General features: G+C 35.2%; 1 protein-coding gene and 2 non-coding genes across 22 annotated transcripts in view; 2 read left to right on the top strand and 1 right to left on the bottom strand.

Moving 5' to 3' along the window:
- Hydr2 (abhydrolase domain-containing protein 2) overlaps nt 1-8,136 on the top strand; it is a 60,371-nt gene extending 52,235 nt beyond the window's left edge. For all 20 annotated transcript variants that reach the window (XM_073969407.1, XM_073969410.1, XM_073969402.1 and 17 more), the window contains 2 exons: nt 181-530; nt 5,506-8,136. In XM_073969407.1, coding sequence (XP_073825508.1) covers nt 181-530; nt 5,506-5,681 — 526 coding nt within the window. In that variant the 3' untranslated portion in view covers nt 5,682-8,136. The remainder of the gene's footprint in view (nt 1-180; nt 531-5,505) is intronic.
- On the top strand, nt 4,771-4,852 carry TRNAS-AGA (transfer RNA serine (anticodon AGA)). The gene has a single exon. It is a non-coding gene; the product is annotated as a tRNA-Ser (tRNA).
- Nucleotides 8,137-21,686: 13,550 nt separating the features above from the next.
- Nucleotides 21,687-21,768, bottom strand: TRNAS-AGA (transfer RNA serine (anticodon AGA)). Its single transcript has one exon. It is a non-coding gene; the product is annotated as a tRNA-Ser (tRNA).
- Nucleotides 21,769-24,738: the final 2,970 nt, after the last annotated feature.

Raw genomic sequence — 24,738 nt, 5'->3', positions numbered from 1 at the left:
TAAATTGTATATTAAGAGGGATCATTTTGATGGTATCCCAATGAAATCACTTGAATATTTAAATGTATTCATATAATTTCTTGGAAGATGTTTCCACTGGCTTGTGTGTTTAATGAAAGTTTCCCGACATTCTATAATTTTTTTAACCTTTCTAATTACGCGTTTCGTTTTTCTTTGCAGAGGCACCAAATGGCTATTAAATTGGCAAAATTTCCGCCGTTTCTATCTGTATGTCATGACCGAAAATATGAAAAATATAATTCTAAAACATCGCCATGCATTGTTGTCGGAGGAATGCCGACAACGTCATAACTTAGTTGAACGTGACATAATTGCCGCTGCAACACTACCCGAATTAGATGAGGCTTATACAAGACGTGTTTTTAATTTCCCATCAACTCAGGAATTATACAAATGGAGTTCATCATTAAATTATTTAGATAATATTGAAAAACCAATGATTTTTATTAACGCCAAAGATGATCCCTTAGTACCTGAAGAACTTTTGGTGCCCATTAGAGAATATGCTGGTAAGTTATTGAAAAAAAATTAATTCAATGGATTTAAGAAAAAAGTTCTTGTGAAACACTGAAAGGTTACTAATTGTTGCAACAGCATCGACAATATTTCTGTTGAGTATGGCTGCCTTTCAAAACGTCAGTTGCTTTGAAAATGTATCAAGTGTTGTGTTTCAAAACGCCGTAATACTTAACAACTTCGAAGCTATGTGTTGGAAAACGTCGTATTTGCAAACATACATCAATCTTATTTCTGGTGCATTCTGAGTAGTAACAATGCACGAGTGTGTAGCTGAAATATTTTAACGAATCTAAAAATTGGAAAGCAACTGACATTTCGGAAGTCAAGCTTTTTGTACCAGTTAGATCTTTGCCTTCTAATGAAAAAGGCCCTCTGTTATACTCCTCAGGGCGACGTTTTAGTGCCTTCACGGAGCCGTATAAATTATTAAATTCCATTAGAAATTCCGTCAGAGGCAGTTCCGATGCCTCTTCTATTCAACAGCGTACCTTCTGAAGTGTCATGATCTATCTTCTGATGTTACGATGGTTGTTGTTGCAGCAAATCAAATATATGCATTCTTATATATTTTTAAGTTATCTGGCTCTGGTTCCTCTGTGTTCAGATTCAACTTGGACTGGTTTCATCCATAAAGAATCAGACAGGAATATTCTTCCACAGCGTAGCGTTAATTCTTGCATACAATATTGGCGTTGCATAGCTTACTACAGACCGACATATTGCTTCGTAAGGATCAATGAGGTTCCTTTGTCAGGATCCCAACTGCTGCCGGCCAGCGAATTGAGAACCTTATTCCTACCTCTGATCTTGTCGCAAATAGCTATGGCTGTTAAACGTTACACCCAATATCTTGGGGATGTTAGTGGCCGGAATCAGGGCACCATCGATCAATATGTTCAAGGGTAGCCTCATTACCGCCGTCTATGTGGTGAACAGTGTAGCAGTAAATGTAGAGGCGGTTATTTTCATATCCCTCTGGTAGAAGAACTATACTAAGTCGGATATTTAACCTATCTCATATGTCATCGACAATAGGACCCGACGCCAAGACCGTACAATCAAAGATCCGCAAACATCTGCTTCTATTCCGAAAGCTAGAGGTTTAACAGTTCCGAAGATATCATCCCGTCTTGGGGAACTGCCTGTTTCAATCTACGGGTTTTTCATTTTTTCCGTATCCAAGTGACTAGCGTCCACACATATAGTTGATAATCCAACGTTTCAAACACTGGAGGGAAGTCTTCTCCATATCCTCGAACGGCTTGTCATGGTTGATGGTATCGAAAGCTTTCGATAGGTCAAGAGCCACCATAACTGTTCGGTTGCAGTCGGTTGGTTCAGTCCACGACTGATATGTGTGGATATGACCCGTAATGCTGTGCATTTTCCGGAATCCATGATGATTTTTGGCAAATGGGAAACTGTTTCTCATCATGGTGAAGGGTATTGCAAAGCAAAGACTCTTGTTATTGGCGAAAAAGTGGACTCCGCCAGTACGATTACGATTAGTCTCGGAATTCTTGCCTGACTTCAGTAGCGAGACCGCCTTGCAAATTTTCCAGATTGAGGACACTGGTAAAATACTCCGGGTTCATCCAGTTGCTTAATTATTACCACTGAGTGTGAGTGTGGGCCTAACGCTTTGGATGTAACATCGTATTTTGTGTTGGTACCTCCATCGCTGAGAGGGCTCTTTACAGCGTTACACACTCTTATTCGCCTTATCACTCTTGGGGTGCTCTATCTATCACTGTCACGCCGTTGAATGTAACAGCCGTTCTATCATCCTTCTTGGCCGTATTCGAGAGTGATTTAATCGTTGCCCAAAATTTACTTAATCATGTACCAATGTTACATTGATTCAGGGGGTCTAGCCAGCCACTTTTTCATCTTTTGCTCGCCTACTAGCCTGTTAATTTCAATTCTTCGGCCTTCAACTTTCGCACGACGAAGTTCATCACGCTCATATGCTATTCTCCTATGCTGGCAAATTTGGTCTGATTTTGGGTATTCGACCAGCAGGTATGTGTCTCAGCTACACGAGAATATGAGAGAATTCCAGCTCTCGGAAGCGGTGATTGGTAAATTATTTGAACCCTTTTCCAATGGTTCAAAAACATGGCGGACAGAGGTTATGAAGTGAATTGGTCTGTTAACGGAGACGATGATCGGAAGATGGTCTGAGTCAAAGGAAATGACGGGTTTCCAAGGAACGTCATTTATCAGACCGGGTGTCACAATGGTGATATCTGACGAGATGTGGCAATCTCCTCTTATACTGGTTGGAGCGTCATCGTTCACCGTCCAAAATGCGGAGCTATCAATTTACTCGGATAGCACCGGCGCTCTGGCCATTGGCAAAACTCATGATGGGTATTGAATTCCCCTAACACCAGACTGTATTTGCTAGATAGATTCGTGTTTTTGTTCATGAGTGCTGTGATGGAGGCCTTTGGTTCCCCAATACGGATTTTGCGGCTGTATCCATGGATTTTCCAATACTTCGCAATTTCGCTAAATTATTATCCGTTGGAGTAACGTTTTCAGTTTTCTGATGTCCAGTTTTCGTGTTGTGTCAGTTCGTACATGAAAGTAGAGTACAATTGACTGCGAACCTATCAGCCTCATTCCATTGTCGGATATTTCATTGTGGAGGCAACATTTTGCGAAGGTCTTTCCAATTTTTCATTTAAAATTCGTAGTGACATTTTATTGTCTATTCCTCTTAGACGATTTGAAACAACATGTTCTTTGTAGCCGCTCAAAAAATCTACCGTTGTCTGCTTATCTTTGACTTTCATTGGGACATGGGCTCAGATAAGACTAACGATGAAGAATTTTGCTTTTATTCGAATTGTCCTTAGTTTGGGACTCGATGGCTACGACTGACTCGAAACTCTCAGTACGATCCTCATTCGTACTTTATGGCTGGTATAATTCGTAATTTGTATCATTAGGTGTTGTTGTCCCGTCCCGTCTTTTCCGATTCGAGGCTCCTCCTGTAAGCCGTCCAATCTAAACTCCTATTTTTCTACTTCAAGTTAGGTTTACTCATATGGATAGGATTCGTTGATTTCGTCGTTGTTGTTATGATTCATTCAAGCGCACATTTTCATATTTATAAAACATTTGTTAAATATTGTGAACCATTTATTGGCAAAATCAAACAAATGAAAAATTACTATTTACTCATCCAATAACAAACCCAAAATGTTTATCTTTTATGCAGTAAAAGCCCTCACCTTTAAGCCTTGAGAATTAAAATTCATTTTTATGGTGGTGGAGGAGTACTGAATTAAAGGGTTACCCCTAGTTGTGCAGACCAAAAAAAAAAACATTTTTCATGATTTTTTTTTTTTTTTGAAAGAAACTACAAATATTTTTAGGTCGATGTTTTTTCCTCCTGAAAGAACACATCTTAAACAACTTCTGGAATTTTTGTTGTTGAAAAATGTTGCATAGTTTTGTGGCAAATGGCTACCTGCCAAACCCTTTTTTGTAAAAGCGTTTTGCGGTGTAACCATAATTCGAAAACGGGTGGCCTTCGTATATTTTTGTGGGCGTTTTAAGAACCTAATAATCTTGCCTTTAAGCGAAACAGAATTTTAAAAAATCGATTTTAAACAAAATTATGAGCTGTCAAAGTCAAAATTTCGATTTTAGCGAAAAAAATTGACCTTTTTTTTTTGTCCAAAAATCGGGCAAATATTAAAAAAAATCTGTTTCGCTTAAAGACAAACTTTTTATGTATATAATAAGCTCACCAAACCATATGAAGATCGGTCAATTCGTTTTCGAGCAATCGTTGGCACCACAAAACGCTTTTACAAAAAAAGGGGTTTCGAAAAAAACGCGTTTTAAGTTGAGCCTCTACACACAAAACGCAACGGATTCTTCAATTTGAACAGTCATATCTCAGCCAATTTTGCTCCGATCTACTTTTTGTGGTATACTCTATAATACCTATACTTCAAAATAAGCTAATAAAAATTTCCCCATTTTTTTAAGTGACAAGTAGGGGTAACCCCTTAATTAAAAAAAATATATTTTTAAACATTCCACAACTCTCTGATGGTACTCATTTCATTACCGAACTGAATGGTATGAATATTTTTGATATTCTTTATCACCTAAAAGTATGCAATGTTATTTGTGTTTATTCAACTCTAAAACAGTACTGTTACTGTAGTTTTGCTGTGATGACGTGTATTTGGTACAGTCCGCCAACATGCAGTCGTGGCCGAGCGGTTAAGGCGTCTGACTAGAAATCAGATTCCCTCTGGGAGCGTAGGTTCGAATCCTACCGACTGCGAGACAAATTCGTTTTTTTTTTTTTATTTTAACATTATTTTAAACTTTCTTAAACTGTCACTTGGCGATTGTTGGAAAGTGTGTTACTACCCAACATTTGGTCTGTTCCTTTACTTTTTTAAAAGGTAAAAAATAGTAAAAGTTGTTTATTGTTCTAATATCAATTGTATGCTCTTTAGGGAACGCATTTCGAGTAAAACTTGAAGATTCTTGCACGTAAAGAAACATAGCAATTGTTTTTATTGCCAAAACATACTGTTCGTCTGACAGAAAGAATTGTTTATTTATTTTTCATACATTAACAGTCTATGGATTAAATATGTCTATTGAATATCATAAAAGATTTTGTATAATTGACGAGGCGACATAATTATTAACCTCGCCTATGTTATAGTTGCAACTAAGGTGTACGTTCCATTGAATTATTTTAACCTTTTAGCAAGTTTATATGTCAATAACCCCATGTAACCATGTGAGATAAAATGAAAAAGACTTTTGCAAAACTCAATTCATTAAAAACCCTAACTCCTACTAAAAAAACTTGTTTTAAAACTTAAAACAATACAACTGAGTTTAATCCGTATTAGTTAACAGTTAAATAAAAAATGTGTTGTAAATTCTATTATTACAATTATTCTTTTCTTCTTTTTTCAGCTTCAAACTATAAAACTGCCTACATCGAATTGGCACATGGTGGACATTTAGGTTTCTATGAAGGCGGCCTTATTTATCCAAATCCTGTTACATGGCTGGATCGTACATTAATAGCAATGGTTGGAGCCCTTGTTATGACCCATACAGATCCTACAAAACAAACGATCTCAATATAAATATGAGCTTATACAACAATGCCCTCCCGCATCATATTATATACAATAATCATACACACCAAACACATTGTGTCCTTCCCGCCCCTTTCCGCCACAGTAATTCAGACAAACATTGCCGCCTCTCACAACAACAAAAATATATGTAGCTTTATTTATTTTATTTTAAATGTTATAAAGAAACAAGACAAAAAAATGCCAGAGAACGAGAGACAAAGAAGAAGTAGACGAAGAAGACGTGTGCGAGAGAATAAAAAACACACATTAGTATTTAGGTTATTTTTTTTACCACAATAATTATGATATTTAAAATTACAAACTTTTTTTTAGATTACTCAACATATACAATATGAAACGATAATAAACTTGTGCTATAGCAAAAGAGTATTGTATTTATAAAAATATACGTATATTTAATCAAAAATAAGTTAAAATTTGATACAAAAAATCATAGACAAATGAGAGTATAGGGGAAGAAATGCTTAATGTTTGCGCGGTAAAGCGAATCAAACCGAAAAAACTCTAAATTTTGCAATATTTTGATGTCAATTCTTATCTATTGAGGTAGTTGTTACCAAATACTACCAGAATATTTTTTATAAATGTATACCTATTTGATGGCGTTCGAAAATTACTTAATTCGAATATATTCAGTGAGAGCATTCATTTGTCTATATCCTCATTTGTCTATACTAAAATAACAAAACAACAACAGGCTTTCAATACTTAATTGGAAGAGTGAGAAGCTCTAGCTAAAAATTAATTTTATTTAAGATACAGTTTGATAGAAAAGTCTTACAAAATAATAAACTGTTGATGTTTCATATGAAAACTGAAGATAATTTTAAACTTTTGGTTTTATGAGAACATTTAGATTTACAATCATGAACTTTTGTCTTTTTAACTTCTGCTTACTTTTGTGGGGACAAAGGTTTAAATCATTAAAACACATTATTAAAATTACGTTTAATATATCACATGAAAGGAAAAAGTACCCTTCTTAGATTTACAAAGAAGAATTTAAATTGAAGTTGCCGTCTACTTGATAGACCATTTCCACCTAGGCATAAGTCAAAGCCAGAAGTAAAGGCCATATTTTTGTAGATAACCGCGCTATCTACATTTCCTTCATATATAAGCTTGATAAAAAAAGGCTGAAAATCTATCTTGTTAAAATTTCCTACAGAATTTGAGTTTAGAATAACTGCAGACAATAACATATTATAACACCAATACAAGGTTCGTTCTTTAAATGGCTAAAACAGAAAGTTTGTCCTGAAACTAAACTAAGAATATACTTCCAATGGTTTGGTCTTCAATGCAACTCTATTTTTTTAACTTGGACGAAAATTGATATTTTTCAATAACACTGTGCAACATTTTTAAGGTGATCTTGTGCAAACAATTCGAACTGTGGATTTTTTGAAAGTACAGACCCAAACGAAAAAAACCCTAGTTGGGTTTTGTTGTGTCAGATCCAGCTCGGATTTTATGGCCCCATCTAAATATGGTTAAATATTGCGTTTTTAAAGAAATTCGGGGCTATATCTCTGAAACCAATGGAAATCTTCTTCTAACCTCTGTAGACAAGAAGTAGATAAGGACAAGAATAAAATATTTGGAGAAATAATAATCTCGAATAACTACATTTATTGCCTCAAATTTCAAAATATATGCAAAAATTCAACATTTTTTATACATTTCGCACCGTATCTCCAAAACCGTTAATTTATTCTGAATATTTTATTTCGGAAAAATATTCCCTGGAATGTAATACACAACTCTTCAGAACATGTCATTGTTGTAAGATGCCTCTATCCCGTTGTTTTCAGTACATTTTTCAACGACGATTCAATAAAAATGTCAATAATGTAGTGAAATCCGAAATGCGAGAATAAACTGTTGGTGTGAACTGTGTTTGAAATAGGTGTTGTAAAAGATATGATGCAAAATACCGCTGGAACAACATGAAGTAAGCATTTTAGAGTTTCAGAATGTTCTAAAGAATTGTTGAGAACATTATTTGGAAGATTTTTGGAAAAGGTTACTTGGTTCAACTCCCAATAGTTTAGCCGATACTGACCAGAATATCAGCAATTATGTAAAATTTTCTATATTTTATAGATTTTGATGCCCTAGATGGAGTTTTTCCTATATGGTCTGTTCAAAGGATAAGTTCTACTAGTTCAGTGCTGCCTAAGACAGCAAGGCCAAATTCCTAATCGTTTCTGAGATAAAGGGCTGATAAATGGAAAAAGTGTAATTTTAGCCCGGTTTAGATGCGGCCATAAAATACGGACTGGATCTGACAGGACAAAACCCTACTAGGGTTTTTGTAGTCTAAATATGTACTATCAAAAAATGCACACTAGAAGTTGTTTGCATTTTCAGTGTTGCATAGTGTAACATGCATTTTTGAAGACATTAAACAGAACCCAAGGAGGAGGACAAGAACGTCCCCAGAACTTTTGGTTTTGAAAATGGACGTCGTTTTGCTATAGTCCCCATACATAGTGACTCGTCGACGTATTAAGCTATTATTGATTTACCCTCCGAATTAGTTGCAGTTTGGAATTTAGTGTTTCCAGAGGTAAGATAACACACGTTTTGGTATAGGCCCCATATCGTAGCACCGACCGATCTAAGGTATTTTGAAGTTTTTATGGACACATTGGATGTAATTTGGCATTTAGCGTTCGAAGTGGTCAAAAATTTGTCACTAATTTTGGAATAGGCCCCACATATTGTTACCGCACGAATTCAAGTTGGATGTAATTTGGTATTAAGTAGTGTTCCCAGTGGTCAAAACTTTCTGGACGGTAACGCCCGATTTCAGGAATTTTTGAGGTATTTATCGACGTTTCCGACTTAATTTTGATGTAATTTTGCATTCCTAGTGGCATTCCTCTATAAAAAATTGTGAACATAGACCCACTCACATTATGATAAAGCCCCCATATAACTGTAGCACCCGAATTCAAGTATGAAGTTTTTAGCTAAATTTTCTGCTCGAATAAGATTTATCTTCTGGTGCTTCCGATGGTCAAACAACTTCTCCACTGAAAATTTTGGATATAGTTCCTCTCGTTCTGTTATAGCCCCCATATAGCAGTACCGCTGAATTTTAGATATTTTCAATTTTTTACCTAAATTTTATAACCGAATAAGTTGTTATTTGATATTTGGGGATCCTAATTTGCAATTTAATTGATATCGGCCATTGGGCTTAAAATTGCATTATATGAAAGTAATAAATAAATCCTCAAAAAAATAGTATACAAAAATTGTGGACATATATAACGGTACCACCCGACGAATGTTATTTTGAACGAATTATATTACTAAAGAGCTTTAAAATCGACTTCCCTTTATTGTTACATGGATGGTAGGTTAGGTTATACGCGCACCTGCCGTTAATTTTTGGCCGCCAGTGGTCCTTTGTGCTCATCCTGAAAAGAGAAAGGGGATAGTACGAGAGGAGAAAAACAAGAAAGAGGTAAAGGAAGATTTGATGTAACAGAGCGATGGAAGAAAAGAAGGTAGTTAGCTGAACTTGCTTAGTCTCCATAGCCATTTAAGGGTCCTGCAGTAGGTTAACAGGGCTGTAGGGTTTACGGAGGAAAAACAAAAGAGAGAGAGAGAGAGAGAGAGAGTGAGATACAGAGGTCGATTATGGATAGCAACTCAACTGTAGTTGCGTTGCCAGAAGAGAAAATCATACAATCATACTAAGTGAAACGGAAGCAATTTTTGTCAAAATCGTTCAATATCAAGGGCCTAATTCTCGCATCCGTTATCGAGCGAGTTTTTGTTCGAAGACAAATTACGAACGATCGAAATTTTTGGATTCCCTTGTACGATCGAAATTATTTTAAAAAGTTATCGATACATACGGTTATCGAACGGTGAAAAATATGGTAAACACAAAATATTACAAACAAACAAGTTTTTGTGCGGCAAGTTTCTCGTAAAATGAAATGAAAACATGAAAATTGTGAAAAATTAAAAGTAATAGTGACCCGAAATAGATTCCACTTTGTAAAAATATAATAATCGCATTCTGGCATTGGCAAATATATTTTTAATTTTTAAGAAGCAGTCCCTTTTTGTCTAGTTTTTTTACTCATTTTATTGGAAAAAGTCATTAGTAAGTGATTTTGATTAGTTTTATCGCAAAATGTTTCATTAAAGTTCGTTTTGTGCCACAAAAATAATCATTTCGACAGCAGATGTGTGGCGGGCAAAAACTCGCAAGATTCCACTCGAAAGTGTATTCGACAACGGATGCCGTAATCCAAATACTGAAAATATCGATCGGAATAACTCGATCACGTATGCGAGAATTAGGCCCCAGTGTTTTTTTGAACTTTAAGCTATTAATTTAATTGTAGAAAAGTGCGAACTTCAATGCGGAAATGGTAATTTCTATTATTAAATTTGCTGTCGGCAACGCAACTGGAGTTGGGTTGCTTTACATAATCGACCCTACAATCTAATGCACATCAAACCGCCTATATCCATTGAATGACAGTCTAGGGTCTGGGCAGAGAAGCTGCTCGATTGTTTCGGTCTCTTCCACGTCCTTACATGGCGTGCAATACTCAATGTTGTTGTCCTCTCCACTTACTTGTCTTGCCAGATATTTACGGGTTTCCCTGCGTAGAGCTTAGTTTGTTGAGGAAGAATTAAAGCGGTGGCTTGACACGGGGAGGGGATGAGGGGATTGACCATTTGTCAGTTCATCAACTTCCACTTTTTCCTCAATATTGCAGTGCTGTGGTACCCAACAAATCTTCACGTACATATTACATGTTTTTAAGATGGACCGACAGCTTCGAATAACCTTTGATTTAATATTATTGGATATTCGTGCCTTTAAAGCAGCCTGGATATCCACGTAAACCGCGATAGCCAGGCTATCCTATCTGTAACGTATGCCATTCCTCCTAGTAGTTATAAGGCTTTCAGCACTGCCAAAGACTTTTGCCTGAAAAAATGCTGCAATTGTCATTATGCTGCCGTTAACGAGCGTCTGATGTTGAGTTCTTCACAGCTCTAACTGGCTATCTATCAGCATGTCCAAACCCTGAACATTGCCAGAGTTTTTTGATCTCCCTAAACCTCAAGGCACATCGCGATGCTTGATACTGTACTAGGGTATCCAGGGGTTAGATGTACAGTATGACATTCAAAACTGCCTGAGGGGTGCTTTTGCTTATCCAGTAATGATAACTGACGCATGCTGATTTCTGGAACGTCAATTGCTTTTTAAATGTCTCTTCATCCATTCCATATCGCAGTGCTACAGAATCAATGCGAAGTATTGCACTTCAAAACGTCACTGTTGCTCATTTCAAACGCAGAATACACACAAAATAAGCATCAAGTAGAAAACTGATGCATTAGGTAGATTTTGCAACTGTGAGCATTTTAAAATACTTTTACAATCAAAGAATAATACCTAAAACGACGCAGTTTTGTGACGTTTCGGATGTCTGCCTAGCTACATTAGAATTATTGCTTAGGGCCTGGCACCAAAGGATGCAGTGAAGATGGGGCAGATCAGTGTCCTATGAGAACTCAACTTTTGCCTGGTGTTCTTACAAGAATAAAGGGCAATTAGGCCCCTCTTGGTGCGCTTCCCGGTGTTCCACCACCGGAGAGAGATTTAATTGGACGCCGTCCAGTATTGGTGACACGAAATCAGTGATACGTCATTTCCCACATAGGGGTGGTAATAAAATCTGCTAAGAAAAAAATCTCTCACTTTGAGTTCTCAGTAGGGTTATAAGATATCCGTATATAATGGTTCTTTTAAAATTTTATTATTCATAAACATATTAGAAGATTTCAGTTTTTCCCATGGTGAAGGGTATAAAAATGTCGGTCTGGCAGACTTTAAGTTATTTTTTTCTTTTTTAATGTATGTAGACTTTTCTCTCCAACTGTACAGAAAAAACCCTATAGCATACCACATACACACAAGCTACAAATCCAAAATACCAACTAAAACTACACACAAATAAATCATTTCGAAAAGATGAGTCTGCTTAAAAAGACCTAACCTACTAAATATGAATAGGAAAACAACAAAATATATACATACATTTTTTGAGAAGTTTACAACAAATTAAACAAAATAATAATACAATCCCTTTTTATAGAAAACAAAATTTAACAAAAATAAAATGCAATAATTGCCGTTTGGACGCATAAAAACATGTATTTATAAAACAATTTTTTTATATTGTACAACAATAACAATATAAATAAACTAGCATTTCTTTAACAAATTTTTTGTATAAGCAACAACATTTTTGTTGGGGGTATTTTGTGTTTGCGTTTTTTTATATATATTTATTTCTATTAATAATTAAGAAAATTAAATATAAAGTTTTGTACTTTTTTGTAAGATATTTAAGATAACAACAATAGAAATAAATAAACGCTTGTCATAGAGACCCAAGCCAATAATGTTACCCTTCTTATAAGTGACCTATGCGAAAGTGTAATTTTTTGGAGTTAATCGAGGATTGATTTTAAATACATCGACCAAAGACAAAGCTATATAAATATTATCTTTGGTCGATATATTAGTTTCGCTCCCTATGGCTACAATAATATATGTTCCGATTTTAAACTATACTTTTATCTTTTTATTGACATTTTGGCCTCCCAAGATAGGGGAAGCGTTACGTTTACATGAATTGGCTAGGTCACCTGCATCTTTGAAAGGAAATTTATTTAAATGTGTATTGTTTAAGATTTTTTAAAGATAAATTAACAACCATCAAATGTCAATATTTCGACAGAAAATAGTTCGATATTTATTGATAACTGCCTTGTTTTGTTTTATTTTGTTAATTGAAATTTGTTGCCTTTACAAATAAAAAGACGCTTAATATAGAAAAAAAGTTAAATGCTAATTAATATCGAACTTATTTTTGGTCGTTTCATTGACATCGGTAACAATGTTATGTGTCCGTTTATGTGTGAATTATGCAATTTACAAATAACTTTAAGTATAAACTACAAATAACAACTACTAAATTAATTTTATATTTAAAAATATATATTTAAGTTCGTAAAACATAAATGTATCCATAGTGAAACTGGCAGAAAATTCATTAGAAGGAAAGAAGTTAAACCAAACTATGAACAACATTATTGGTGTATGTAATGTATTACTAAATGTTGTATGTATGTATATTTATTTGTATGTTAAAATTTAACAAACAAAAGACAAAAAAACAATAAAAATATTTATTACAAGTAGACGATCGATGTTTTTTTATTAAATGTGGATAGTTTTATCTCAAAGGAGTCGTTTTGTAAAATATACTTTTAAGGAGCTTATATTTGTCAACTTATTCTACGTAAATTGATTGAAACCAACGGCGGCGGGTTCTTCGATACCGGATTAACCCGTAACCACACAACAACCGTGTTCCACCTCAATGTACACATTTTGCTGTATACTATGTTGCTGCTTAGATCTCTTCCTGCCGAATGCCATCAGGTACGCTAAATCATCCAAAGCGTTGGGCCCTGATTTAATCTAAGTGGTAATGCTGAAACAGGAAAGGCTGAACTCCTATTTGACTAATCTTACTACCTTTCCGCCAATAAATCTACGGCCATTCTGTTCACCACATGCACGGCAGACGTGAGAACAAAGTTGAATGTGATGGTCGATTGTAGAAGAAACAAACTACCCTAAAATGCTAGGGGTCACGTTCGACAGCAAGTTCATGTCGTCCGCGAATACCGCAGCTATCTGCGACAAGCTTAGATTTAGGAACAAAGCCTCAAGTCCCTAGCTGACAGCGGATAAAGATACCTTGTATCGTAGTACCTTCCATTCGGAGAAACCACAATACCTCTTCTATGGGCTGTATTAAAGCGTACATCCACACCCACAATCAATCGGACGGTACCGTTCCATGGGGGCTACACAAAACCAGGACTTTACACCGACACATTTCTGGGAGAACGTTTTGTAGCCACAAAGAAGTCCAATTACCAAATTTCATCCATTTCGGTTTGATAATTCCGTTGAAACTTTAAAAATACCGAAAGTCGGGAGGTACCGTTCTATGGGGGCTATATGAAGACGTAGATCTATACCGACAAATTTCAGGTGAAAATTTTAAACCCCGAACGAAGACTATTTACAATTTCAGCCATTTCGGTTCGATATTGAGGCCACACATTTTAAATACCGAAAATCGGAAGGTACCGTTCTACAAATTCCAGGTGAAAATTTTTAACCCCGAACGAAGTCTATATACAATTTCAACCATTTCGGTTCGATATTGAGGCCACAAATTTTAAATATCGAAAATCGGGAGGTACCGTTATATGGGAGCTATACCACAGAGAACCTCAATTGTCAAATTACAGCTAGTTCGGTTAAAAATTGTAGCTAAAATCCTCAAATCACCGAAAATCGGGAGGTACCGTTATATAGGGGCTGTACCAAAACATGAACCTATGTTGACTACTTTTAGTGAAGAAGTTTTGTGACCACTGGGAACCTCAAATGTCAAACTACAGCTAGTTCGGTTAATAATTGTAGCTAAAATCCTCAAATCACCGAAAATCGGGAGGTACCGTTATATGGGAGCTATACCACAGAGAACCTCAATTGTCAAATTACAGCTAGTTCGGTTAATAATTGTAGCTAAAATCCTAAAAATACCGAAAATCGGGAGGTACCGCTATATGGGGGCTATAACAAAACGTGGACCGATATAGCCCATCATCGAACTTGGCCTGCCTGCAAACAAAAGACGCATCTTGCCAAAATTTCAGCGTTCTATCTCCATTTTTGCTAGAGTGATTACCACAGACGGACGGACGGACATGCATGGATCGACTCAGAATTTTACCCTGATCAAGAATATATCGCCTGAAATGCCCAAAGACGTAACCCTCAACGTAACCCTTTGAGGGTTACGTCTTTGGGCATTTCAGGTGACGATAAATACTTTATAGGGTCGCAAATGATTATTTCAATGCGTTACAAACGGAAAAACAAACTTAACATACCCTCCATACTATGGTGAAGGGTATAAAAATACCCCAACCTCTTTAGTCCTATTTTGATATGACTTGCGGTTTCCAAGCCAAATCTTGAAGACTTAAGATAAAAACCTAAAAATTTGAACTGAACCTCTATATCTCAAAAATGGTAAAACCTTCGAAAAAACTTAATGGTCAGTCTTTTAGAGAATTTTCACAGCTACAACATTTTCTTTAGACTCATTTCGATACGACTTGCGGTTTCCAAGCAAAATCGTGAAAACCTAAAAAACCCTAAAATTGTGAATTTTGATCGCGATTTATTTAAAAATCCCTCCGGCGATTTTTTCTGTTGTTTTATTTTTCTTATCTATGAGCATTGCTGTTTCAGAATCCGCGAAATCTTTCCATGTGTAAGAGGTTTTCATCAAAAGTTAGTTAAGGCGCATTGAGCATGATATTGTTTTATAAGGAGGCGATACAGTCAGTGCCTTGTTTCAATTTGAACTTCTATCTCTCAAAAACGGTAAAACCTACGAAAATATCATAATGGCTAATCTTGTGGAGAATTTTCATAGCTACAACATTTTCTTTAGGCCCATTTACATAGGACTCGCTGTTTCCAAGCAAAATCGTGAAAACCTAAAGAACCCCTAAATATGCGAACTTAAATCGCGATTTATTTGAAAATCCCCCCGGCGACTTTTTTGTTTCTTGATATTTCTCATCTATGAGTATTGTAGTTTCAGAATCTGCAAAAATTTCCCAGGTGTAAGCACCTTCCATTTAAATTTGGTTAGTCCGTGTTTAGACACACGGGAAAGTAAATTCAGTTTTTAGTCAAGAGGGGGTAGGAAAGAGTATTGAGGAGCTCTTTCCTCTCCGCTCTCTCCAAAAAACTCAATTTACTTTCCCAAGAAATTTGTGTGTCTAAACACAGACTTAAGGCACACCGTGTACTTACCCTGTAGGAAGTGTGGGGTCATGTGTTGACATGTCGCCACTTTGTCTACAGATGATAGCCCAACGAAGCATCCTTTTTTTAATTTTCTTAATTGTTTGGCGTAAAATAATTTTTGCGGTTGGTGAAAAAAGTGTTTTTGTAAAAATCAATAAAATATCGTGAAAACTTAAAGCATATAATTTCAATAACAAGTATGAGCAAAAGAAAATATAAAAGACATGTGAAAAATAAACAATTCTATAGCAAAGTACGAATTCTGAGGCGACTAACAACATTTTTGGTAAAATTTCGACAATTAGACATTATGTGGAACCTTTAGAGAAGATTGTGGAGCCTGATGTATACATATATTGTCCCGTCTCGCTGGAAATGCTGAATGCAACTAAACATAATAATGAATTACAATGTTGAAGAATTATTTGGCAAAAATCGATTGTGAGATTTTTCCAATGTTATACAGCTGTAATAGGCAAGCATATTTAAGGACATATTTATACCCTATACCACAATGTGGAAAAGGGTATTATAAGTTTGTTTTGGTAAAAATTAATGTAACACCGCGAAATATTCGTCGGAGACCCCCAATGTGGTATACCAATCTTCATATCTCGGCGAGATAAAGCGATTTTGAGATGTGTGTCCGTCCGTCCGTCTGTCCATTATAAATTGTAAACACGCTCCAGGCCGCAATCATGGACCGATCGTCACGAAATTTTGTATGGAGGTCTGGTTCAGATCAGAATAGATCCCTATTCTTATTGGTGATGATCGAGAAATATTAAGCGGGTGAAATGGACCAAAAACAAAATTTTTATCCGATTTTGTAGCGGCTCTGTATGTCGCAATTATAGTCCGATCGCCTCTAAATTTTAAATAATGTAAGATTATATGACAAAGAAGAAGCTTGCAATTTGAGATGGTGATCGAATGATGTTTAGAGGGTTAAATGGACCACAACTTTTGTGTGAAAATTGTGAAAATTTTTAATATACCGGTAATATCTTTATTCCTGGACCACACATTCCGCCCACATAAATAATATTTGGAAGGACAACTCTTGCCCTTTCAATTAATGCCAATTATGTTGATTTATGTGGTAAGATAACAAAGTTACAGCCTAATATATCGAGTGTTTTGCTTGTAATGTAATCAAAAGCATACTAGAGGTCGCAATTATAGATCAATAGTCACGAAATTTTGCACGAGGTAGGGGTTTAGGTCGAAGAAGATGCCTACAATTTTTGATGATGATCTGATTTTATTTAGAGGGTGCAATGGACCATTACTTTTGTATGCTACATAAAAACATTTTATATTTGGTCCATATTTGAATCCCTGGAGGCCATATACCGGCAAAGTCGCCTATATATGAAAAATTAACTACCGATATTTCCTCTGATAAAAATTGCAATAATATGTGTGCTTGCTACCTAAGATATAATGAGTTTTGTGAAGAGAACCACATCTTCCTCCCATGCTACAAATGTTCTCTATCATGACAGACAAATTCCCAGTTCTTACAAATTGCGTGGAATCCAAAATTTCAAAATTTAAAGATGTAGCAGAAATTGCTAAACAACGCCAATTTTCAAATTTAAGAATATTTCTTAAAATGTACTGTATATAATTGTTCCACAAACATCCCAGTACGGACAAGGGAGCCTTCTCTCATATCAATAAGAGCACCCCGATTAATATCAGCTCAATGATATGTAGACAGCGGAATTTTATTCAACACCTATTTTTGTAAAATTTGCATATTTTTGGCTTCTAATTAAATTCCAATCGAAATATATCACATATGCAAAAATATGCGAAATGTATAAATTATGCATATGCAAATATTATTTTTGCATATGTTTATGTGTAAATTTTTCTGTTTGAAATTCACTTCAGACAGTCAATAAAATAGAGAAATCTGTAACCAGAGCCACAATCTTCAAATTGTCGGAAATGGGGAGCTTTCGTAGTATGGGAGCTATATGAACGCCTAGACCTATACCGACAAATTTCAGATGGAAAGTTTAATACCCCCAATGAAGACTTAATACCAAATTTTAGCCAATTTGGAGGGATATTGAGACCATAACCTTCAAAGTACAGAAAATCGGTAGGCTCTGGTTATGGGAGCTATATGAAGACTTGGACATATAACGACAATTTCAGGTGGAAAGTTTTTTTGCCTCCAACGAAGACTGAATACAAAATGTCAGCCATTTCAGTTTGATATTGAGGCCACAACCTTCAAAATACCGGGTATCGGGAGGTACGGTTCTATGGGAGCTATATGAAGACCTAAACCTATAACGATAAATTTCAGATCGAAAATTGTGATGAACGAATACTTAATACAAACTTTCAGGCAATTCGATGGGATATTTAGGGCACAAAGTCTAGCATATTGTTTAGCAAATATGTCAAAATATGCAAAATATTAGGTCCAGACTAAATGTCCGTTCTAAAATTACTTATTGGTGCCACCATGGTACAATTGTTTGTACACCCGCCTTGCACGCAGAAGGTCGGGCGTTCGATTCCTGGCCAGCAAACATCAAATTTCCAACGATGGCAAAATACCCCTCAGTAAAGTTGGCGACATTTTCTGAGTATTTCAACCATGTACAACTTCTCTACAGGTGGTGTTTTAAGACATGCCTTTCGGACTCGGCGATAAACAGTAGGCTCCATACTATTGCTGTAATATGAATCGTGGTGCACGCCCTGTCCCTTCTGTGATGTTTGTGGAACAATTATTATATTGTTATTTAAACTTAATGTGATAAGGTTGCAAACTCCAAAAATTTATTTCTTACAATGAGCTTATTTGTCTAAAAGAAACTTTGATTTGCTGAAAGCTAACTCGCAGGGTAGTGGTGTAGGGTATCGTATGGTCGGCCCTGTCCGACTATAGCCTTTGCTTACTTGTTTTTATTTATGTTTATTTATACATGTTTATTCTTTTCAATTCCTAGATGTTATATCAACATTCAGCGAATCGCCTGATAAAACGTTAAGTGCAACAGAAGAAGAACTATTTTAAGCAGACAAGTCATTGGTGCGACTTGGCCAAGAAAATAAAACGAAAAATTTTGTATTATTTATATGTATATGTTAAAATGTTTAAGCAGCCTTGAAAACATTGTCTTTATTTACCAATTTTTACTTATGTGGAATCTTTGGCTTAGCCATTTAAAAAGATAAAAATACTGTAATACGCAATTTGTAAATTTTTAGCATTTTCAATATTATTTGTTTTATTCTTTAATGAAATATAGTATTTAAACAAATGTGTAGCTTCATCTTCTTATTAAACGTACTATATAGCTGTTTTATCTATGAAAAGTTCCAAATAAGCTAAAAAAATTAGTATTGAAAATCTGGTACTATTGACTCACTACCTCCATTGTCTATACTGACTCACTACCTCCAATGTCTATACTGACTTACTACCTCCAATGTCTATACTGACTCACTACCTCCAATGTCAACACATGGTTCCTTAGGAACTACTGACTTACTATTGACATACTAGTTCCATTGTCAGTACTGACTTTCGAATGACACGTTCATACAAAATGTCTATAGGAAATTACATTAGTTGTCTACAGTTTGTCAGTAGTACTGTTGACAATGTCAGTAGTAAGTCAGTATAGATTCACTATTGACATTTCCTACAGGGCTGTAATACGCAATTTGTACATTTTTAGCATTTTCAATATTATTTGTTTTATTCTTTAATGAAATATAGTATTTAAACAAATGTGTAGCTTCATCTTCTTATTAAACGTACTATATAGCTGTTTTATCTATGAAAAGTTCCAAATAAGCTAAAAAAATTAGTATTGCAAATCTGGTACTATTGACTCACTACCTCCATTGTCTATACTGACTCACTACCCCCATTGTCTATACTGACTCACTACCTCCAATGTCTATACTGACTTACTACCTCCAATGTCTATACTGAGTTACTACCTCCGATGTCTATACTGACTCACTACCTCCAATGTCAACACATGGTTCCTCAAGAACTACTGACTTACTATTGACATACTAGTTCCATTGTCAGTACTGACTTTCGAATGACACGTTCATACAAAATGTCTATAGGAAATTACATTAGTTGTCTACAGTTTGTCAGTAGTACTGTTGACAATGTCAGTAGTAAGTCAGTATAGATTCACTATTGACATTTCCTACAGGGTAGGTATGTTCGATAACTTCGCAAGTAAGCAGTACTAGCAAGTATGTACTCAGCAAATTCTCTCAATGAATTTTACACTCTCGAAGCTAAAATTTTGCAGAATGTTTATCGAACAACAATTTTCAATCACTTGCAAGAAGTCAGCTGATTTGACAAAGAAGAAGTTTGGCGGAAAAGATTTAATTTAACAATTGAAGGTTGTTAACGAAAATTATTTGATTTTCACTGAAAATTAAATAAATATTAGCAACAAAAAGAAGGTAGATCCAGTGTGTTCTCCAGGGACGTACACATAGTGCTCCTCCTACTCCACGGATGCACCGTTTTTGCTGGGATTTGATAATATAATAGTCTTCACAAACTACAAAATAAGATATTTTACTAACTATCTTTTTTCCACAATTTATTTAGTTATTTCTTCCCTTTTTATCTTGTAATTTTAATGTAATGTTATTCTAATAACCAAATGTTTGTTTATGTTTTTTGCCAAGAACTGCATAGTCGCCAAAAAACATTCTAATTTAAATCAGCTGATAAATATTGCAAATTCTTACAAGGAAAATTTTACTTGCAAAAACTTGTATGTTCTCAGTAACAAAAGTCTCCAAAACTCTTCAAAATTGTCTCACAATTCTCTCTCAATTCGCTCTTTTTTACTTTTATCAAACAGCATTTTGTACAAATTTGTACAAACTTTTTGGTTATCGAACATACCTATTTTGTTCATAAAATGAATAAGAATAACAAATTGTACGTTTATGACGTAGGGGATGGAAGATACCAAACAACGGTCCTGACCGGTTTTAACATGGCAAAGCCCAGGATTTATCTTGGTCCCTCTTTCATCTCAAGTGGACACCGACCTCCCCGTGGTGTCACCTGGGGAACTGCCTTTAACACCCGTTAAAGGTAGTGAGCTAACATGTGCCGCGCGTTCTCCCATAAGAATGTTAAAAACTTGGGTTTGGGCGTCGGGTTAGTAACCCTCCCCTAGAAAAAAACAGCATATTATGAAAAAACGAAAGAAAAACGATTATGAAAACTGAATATGAAAAGCGAGAATGAAAACTAATTTTTCATTTCATATTTTCATAAAACGAGAATTGACCCCCAGTATCACTATTTATAGCTCTGTTCCTTTACGTGCAAGAATCTTCAAGTTTTACCACTTTTTACTCGAAAAGCGTTCCTTTACTTCGGACACCATACCATTCATATGGGAGCAGTTTACAACTTCTACTACTTTTGCCGGTTTTACCATTTTCAAAAGTAAAGGAACAGACCATATGTATTTAAACGGAACTAGAGTGACTTCATTGAAAACTGTTCATGAAATTATGCTTCTCTAGATCGAGTTCCATAGTAAAGTAATATCATGAAATTGCTAATAACACCTAATTTCATGAATTTTTTCTAATGAAATCACTTTAGTATGTACCGGGACGTATGTATGTATATCTCCAATTTAATAGTAGGTATGTTTGATAACCCAAAAGTTTGTACAAATTTGTACATTGTGTTAAGGGGAGTACACACTAACAGTCAAAACTGACAGTCAACGTACTTTTAGGACAATTTTCCGGCAAATAACAACTTTTATTTAGCTAAAAATGTTTGAAATACAATATTTACGGTATTATTTAGAGATTACAAAAGAAATTTTTCAGTTAGGCTTAGAAATTCACGAAATAGACCTCGATGACTGTCAGTTTTGCTTGTCAATGTGTACTAACTATACTTTAAGAAAATTTATTAAAAAAATAGAAATCCACTTTCAAAATATGTTTACTAGAGTCGTCAAAAAGAGATTTCAGCTCGCAGTCGGTAGGATTCGAACCTACGCTCCCAGAGGGAATCTGATTTCTAGTCAGACGCCTTAACCGCTCGGCCACGACTGCACATGTTGGCAGTATGACAAACACGGTATTTGTACATAGGTGTATACTAAAATCTCACCACTAGTTCTTTTACCTTACCACAATCTGTTTTATATAACCAACATTGAATTATTGTAGTACTGACAACAACCTAATCATGTGTTGTGTGTAAAAATGTATAGATGTCGCTGTGAATTAAAAACAAAGACACAAATCCAATCGTAAGAACTTAATTTTAAGATTTGCAATTTCATTGTTTTTAAAGTTTGATAGATGGCATTGGAAAACATTCCTTATCATTACTTATGGACTTAACATTAGTTGTGTTCCTTTAGTTGTCTGAGGTTACCATTTTTATACCCTCCACCATAATATGGAGGGTATAATTAAATTTGTCATTAAATTTGTAACACATCGAAATATTCACCGGAAACCCTATAAAGTATATATATATATATATATATATATATATACTAGCAAAATGCCCGCTACTTCGTATGCGGAAAGGATATAAAAAAAATAAATAAACAATATATAATATGGAAATGACAAACACTGAAAATTTGGTAGCACTTAGTACTGTACGTACCCCTTAAGTTCGATTTTCAAAAAGATCAGCCGTATCTCACCCTTACACATTAACAGCGAGATCAACGTTGCACACCAATACACACCCTAACTCCAAAAAATACAAATTCCAGCACTGTCCCTACACCCAAAAACAAATTGAGTACCATTAAGTAATTTTCGTATACTTATGGTACGTACTTCGACGACATATCTCAGCCATACACGGACATTAATACAAAATAATTACGTAAATTCCATAATAATTACAGTAATTCCAAATCTCAAGATTCCAGCTGTATCCGTTCGTCCAATTCCAAATTGTACCAAACTTAGTATCAAGTCGATCTCTTCGTACCCATAAGTAAGATTTTCCAAAACTACCTCAATCCTTCACTTTAGTAGCAATCTTACTTCCAAATTTCAGGATTCAAACTCTATCCGTTAAATCAAATTAAAATTGTACTAAATTTAGAACAATTTAGAATTTTCGTACCAATTTTCAAAACTTCCTCAACGCAACAGGGCTACAATAATCATACTTTCAAATTGCAGGATTCCACCGCTATCCGTTCACCTACATACAAATTGTACTAAATTTAGTACCATTTAGTGTAACCATAAGTTTGCTTTTTCAAAACAACCTGAATCCTACTCTTCGACTGTAATCGTAATTCCAAATTTCAGGATTCCAGCTCTATTAATTCACCCGAAACCAAATTGTATCAAATTTAGTACCACTTCTTTCCCAAACAAAAATTTCAGGATTCCAGGTCTACCCGTTCACCCAAATCCATATTGTACCATATTTAGTACCATTTAGTACTTCTCGTACCCATACGTACGACTTTTCAAAATTTCCTCAATACTACACTCCTACAGTAATCTTAATTCCTAATTCCAACACTATCCGTTTACTAAAATTCAAATTGTACCAAATTTAGTGGTTTTCGTACCCATAAGTACGAATTTCCAAAACTACCTCAATTCTACTGTCCGGCAGTAATCTTAGTTCCAAATTTCAGAATTCCAGCTCTATCCGTTCATCCAAATCCAAATTGTACCAAATTTAGTACCATTTAGTACTTTTCGTACCCAAAGGTGCGAATTTCCAAAACTATCTCAATCCTACACTCCTACAGTAATCTTAATTCAAAACTTTAGGATTCCAGCTCTATCTGTTCACCCAAATCCAAATTTATTACTGCTCGTAATCATAAATACGAACTTCCAAAACCATTTCCTTATTTCAACGCCATTTCCCAACCTTGATTCCCATACCAAATTTGAAGATTCTAGCTTTATCCATTAAAAATATGCAATTGGCTCCAAATTTAGAAACTTTTAGTACTTTTCGTACACTTATAGGCCGAGCTTCTAAATACCCTTTGGTACATCTTCCTAACTCTCCATCAATGACCACTCGTTCAAAATTTTAGAATTCTATCTCTTCGCGTTTGCCTAATACAATGGATTCCATATTTAGTACACTTTAGCACTTTTCGTATCTTTCTACGACGAATTTCCAAAAACCCCTTTACACAAAAACAAATTGTACCAAATTCTGTACAATTCGATTTTCCAAAACAACCTTAATCCTTCACTTCAACAGTAACAATAATTCCAAATAACAGGATTCCAGCACTATCCGTGCACTCAAATCCAAGTTGTACCATTTGGTACATTTCGTACCCATAAGTACGAATTTCAAAAACTACTTCCATCTCAATCCTATACTCCAACAGCAGCCTGACCAAATTCCAGGATTCCAGCTCTATCCGTTCCCCCAAATCCAAATTGTACCACAGGTAGTACCACTTAGTAATTTCCGTACCCTTACTATCTCAGTCCTACACTCCAATAGTAATCCTAATTTCAAATTTCAGGACTCAAACACTATCCGTCACCCAAATCCAAATTTTACATCTATAGCCTGCCGCGAACGGGTTGCAAATTCTAACTCTTTCCGTTTACTAAAATTCATACTTTAAATTAAAATAAATAAAATTAAAATACTTAAAATTCAGGATTCCAGTTTTATCCGTTCACCCAAATCCAAATTGTAATAAATTTAGTACCATTTAGTACTTTTCGTACACATAAATACGAATTTCCAAAATTTCCCCAATCCTATGCTCCAACAATAATCTCAATTTCAAATTTCAGGATTCCAGCTCTGTCCGTTCACTCGAATCCCTATTGTACCAAATTTAGTACTTTTCGAACACATAAGTACGAATTTCCAACACCACCCTCATATCTCAGTCCTACACTTCACAGTAATCTTAATTCCAAATTTCAGGTTTCCAGCTACATACATACGTTCACCCAAATCCCCATTATACAAAATTTAGTTCCATTTAGTACTTTCCGTACACATAAGTACTAATTTCCAAAACCACCCTCATATCTCAATCCTACACT

This window comes from Musca autumnalis, unplaced genomic scaffold (assembly GCF_047663935.1).
Source record: "Musca autumnalis isolate F117 unplaced genomic scaffold, ASM4766393v1 scaffold_2, whole genome shotgun sequence".
Taxonomy (NCBI): domain Eukaryota; kingdom Metazoa; phylum Arthropoda; class Insecta; order Diptera; family Muscidae; genus Musca; species Musca autumnalis.
The sequence above is the reverse complement of the archived record's forward strand: the minus strand, read 5'-3'. Positions and strand labels throughout refer to the sequence as shown.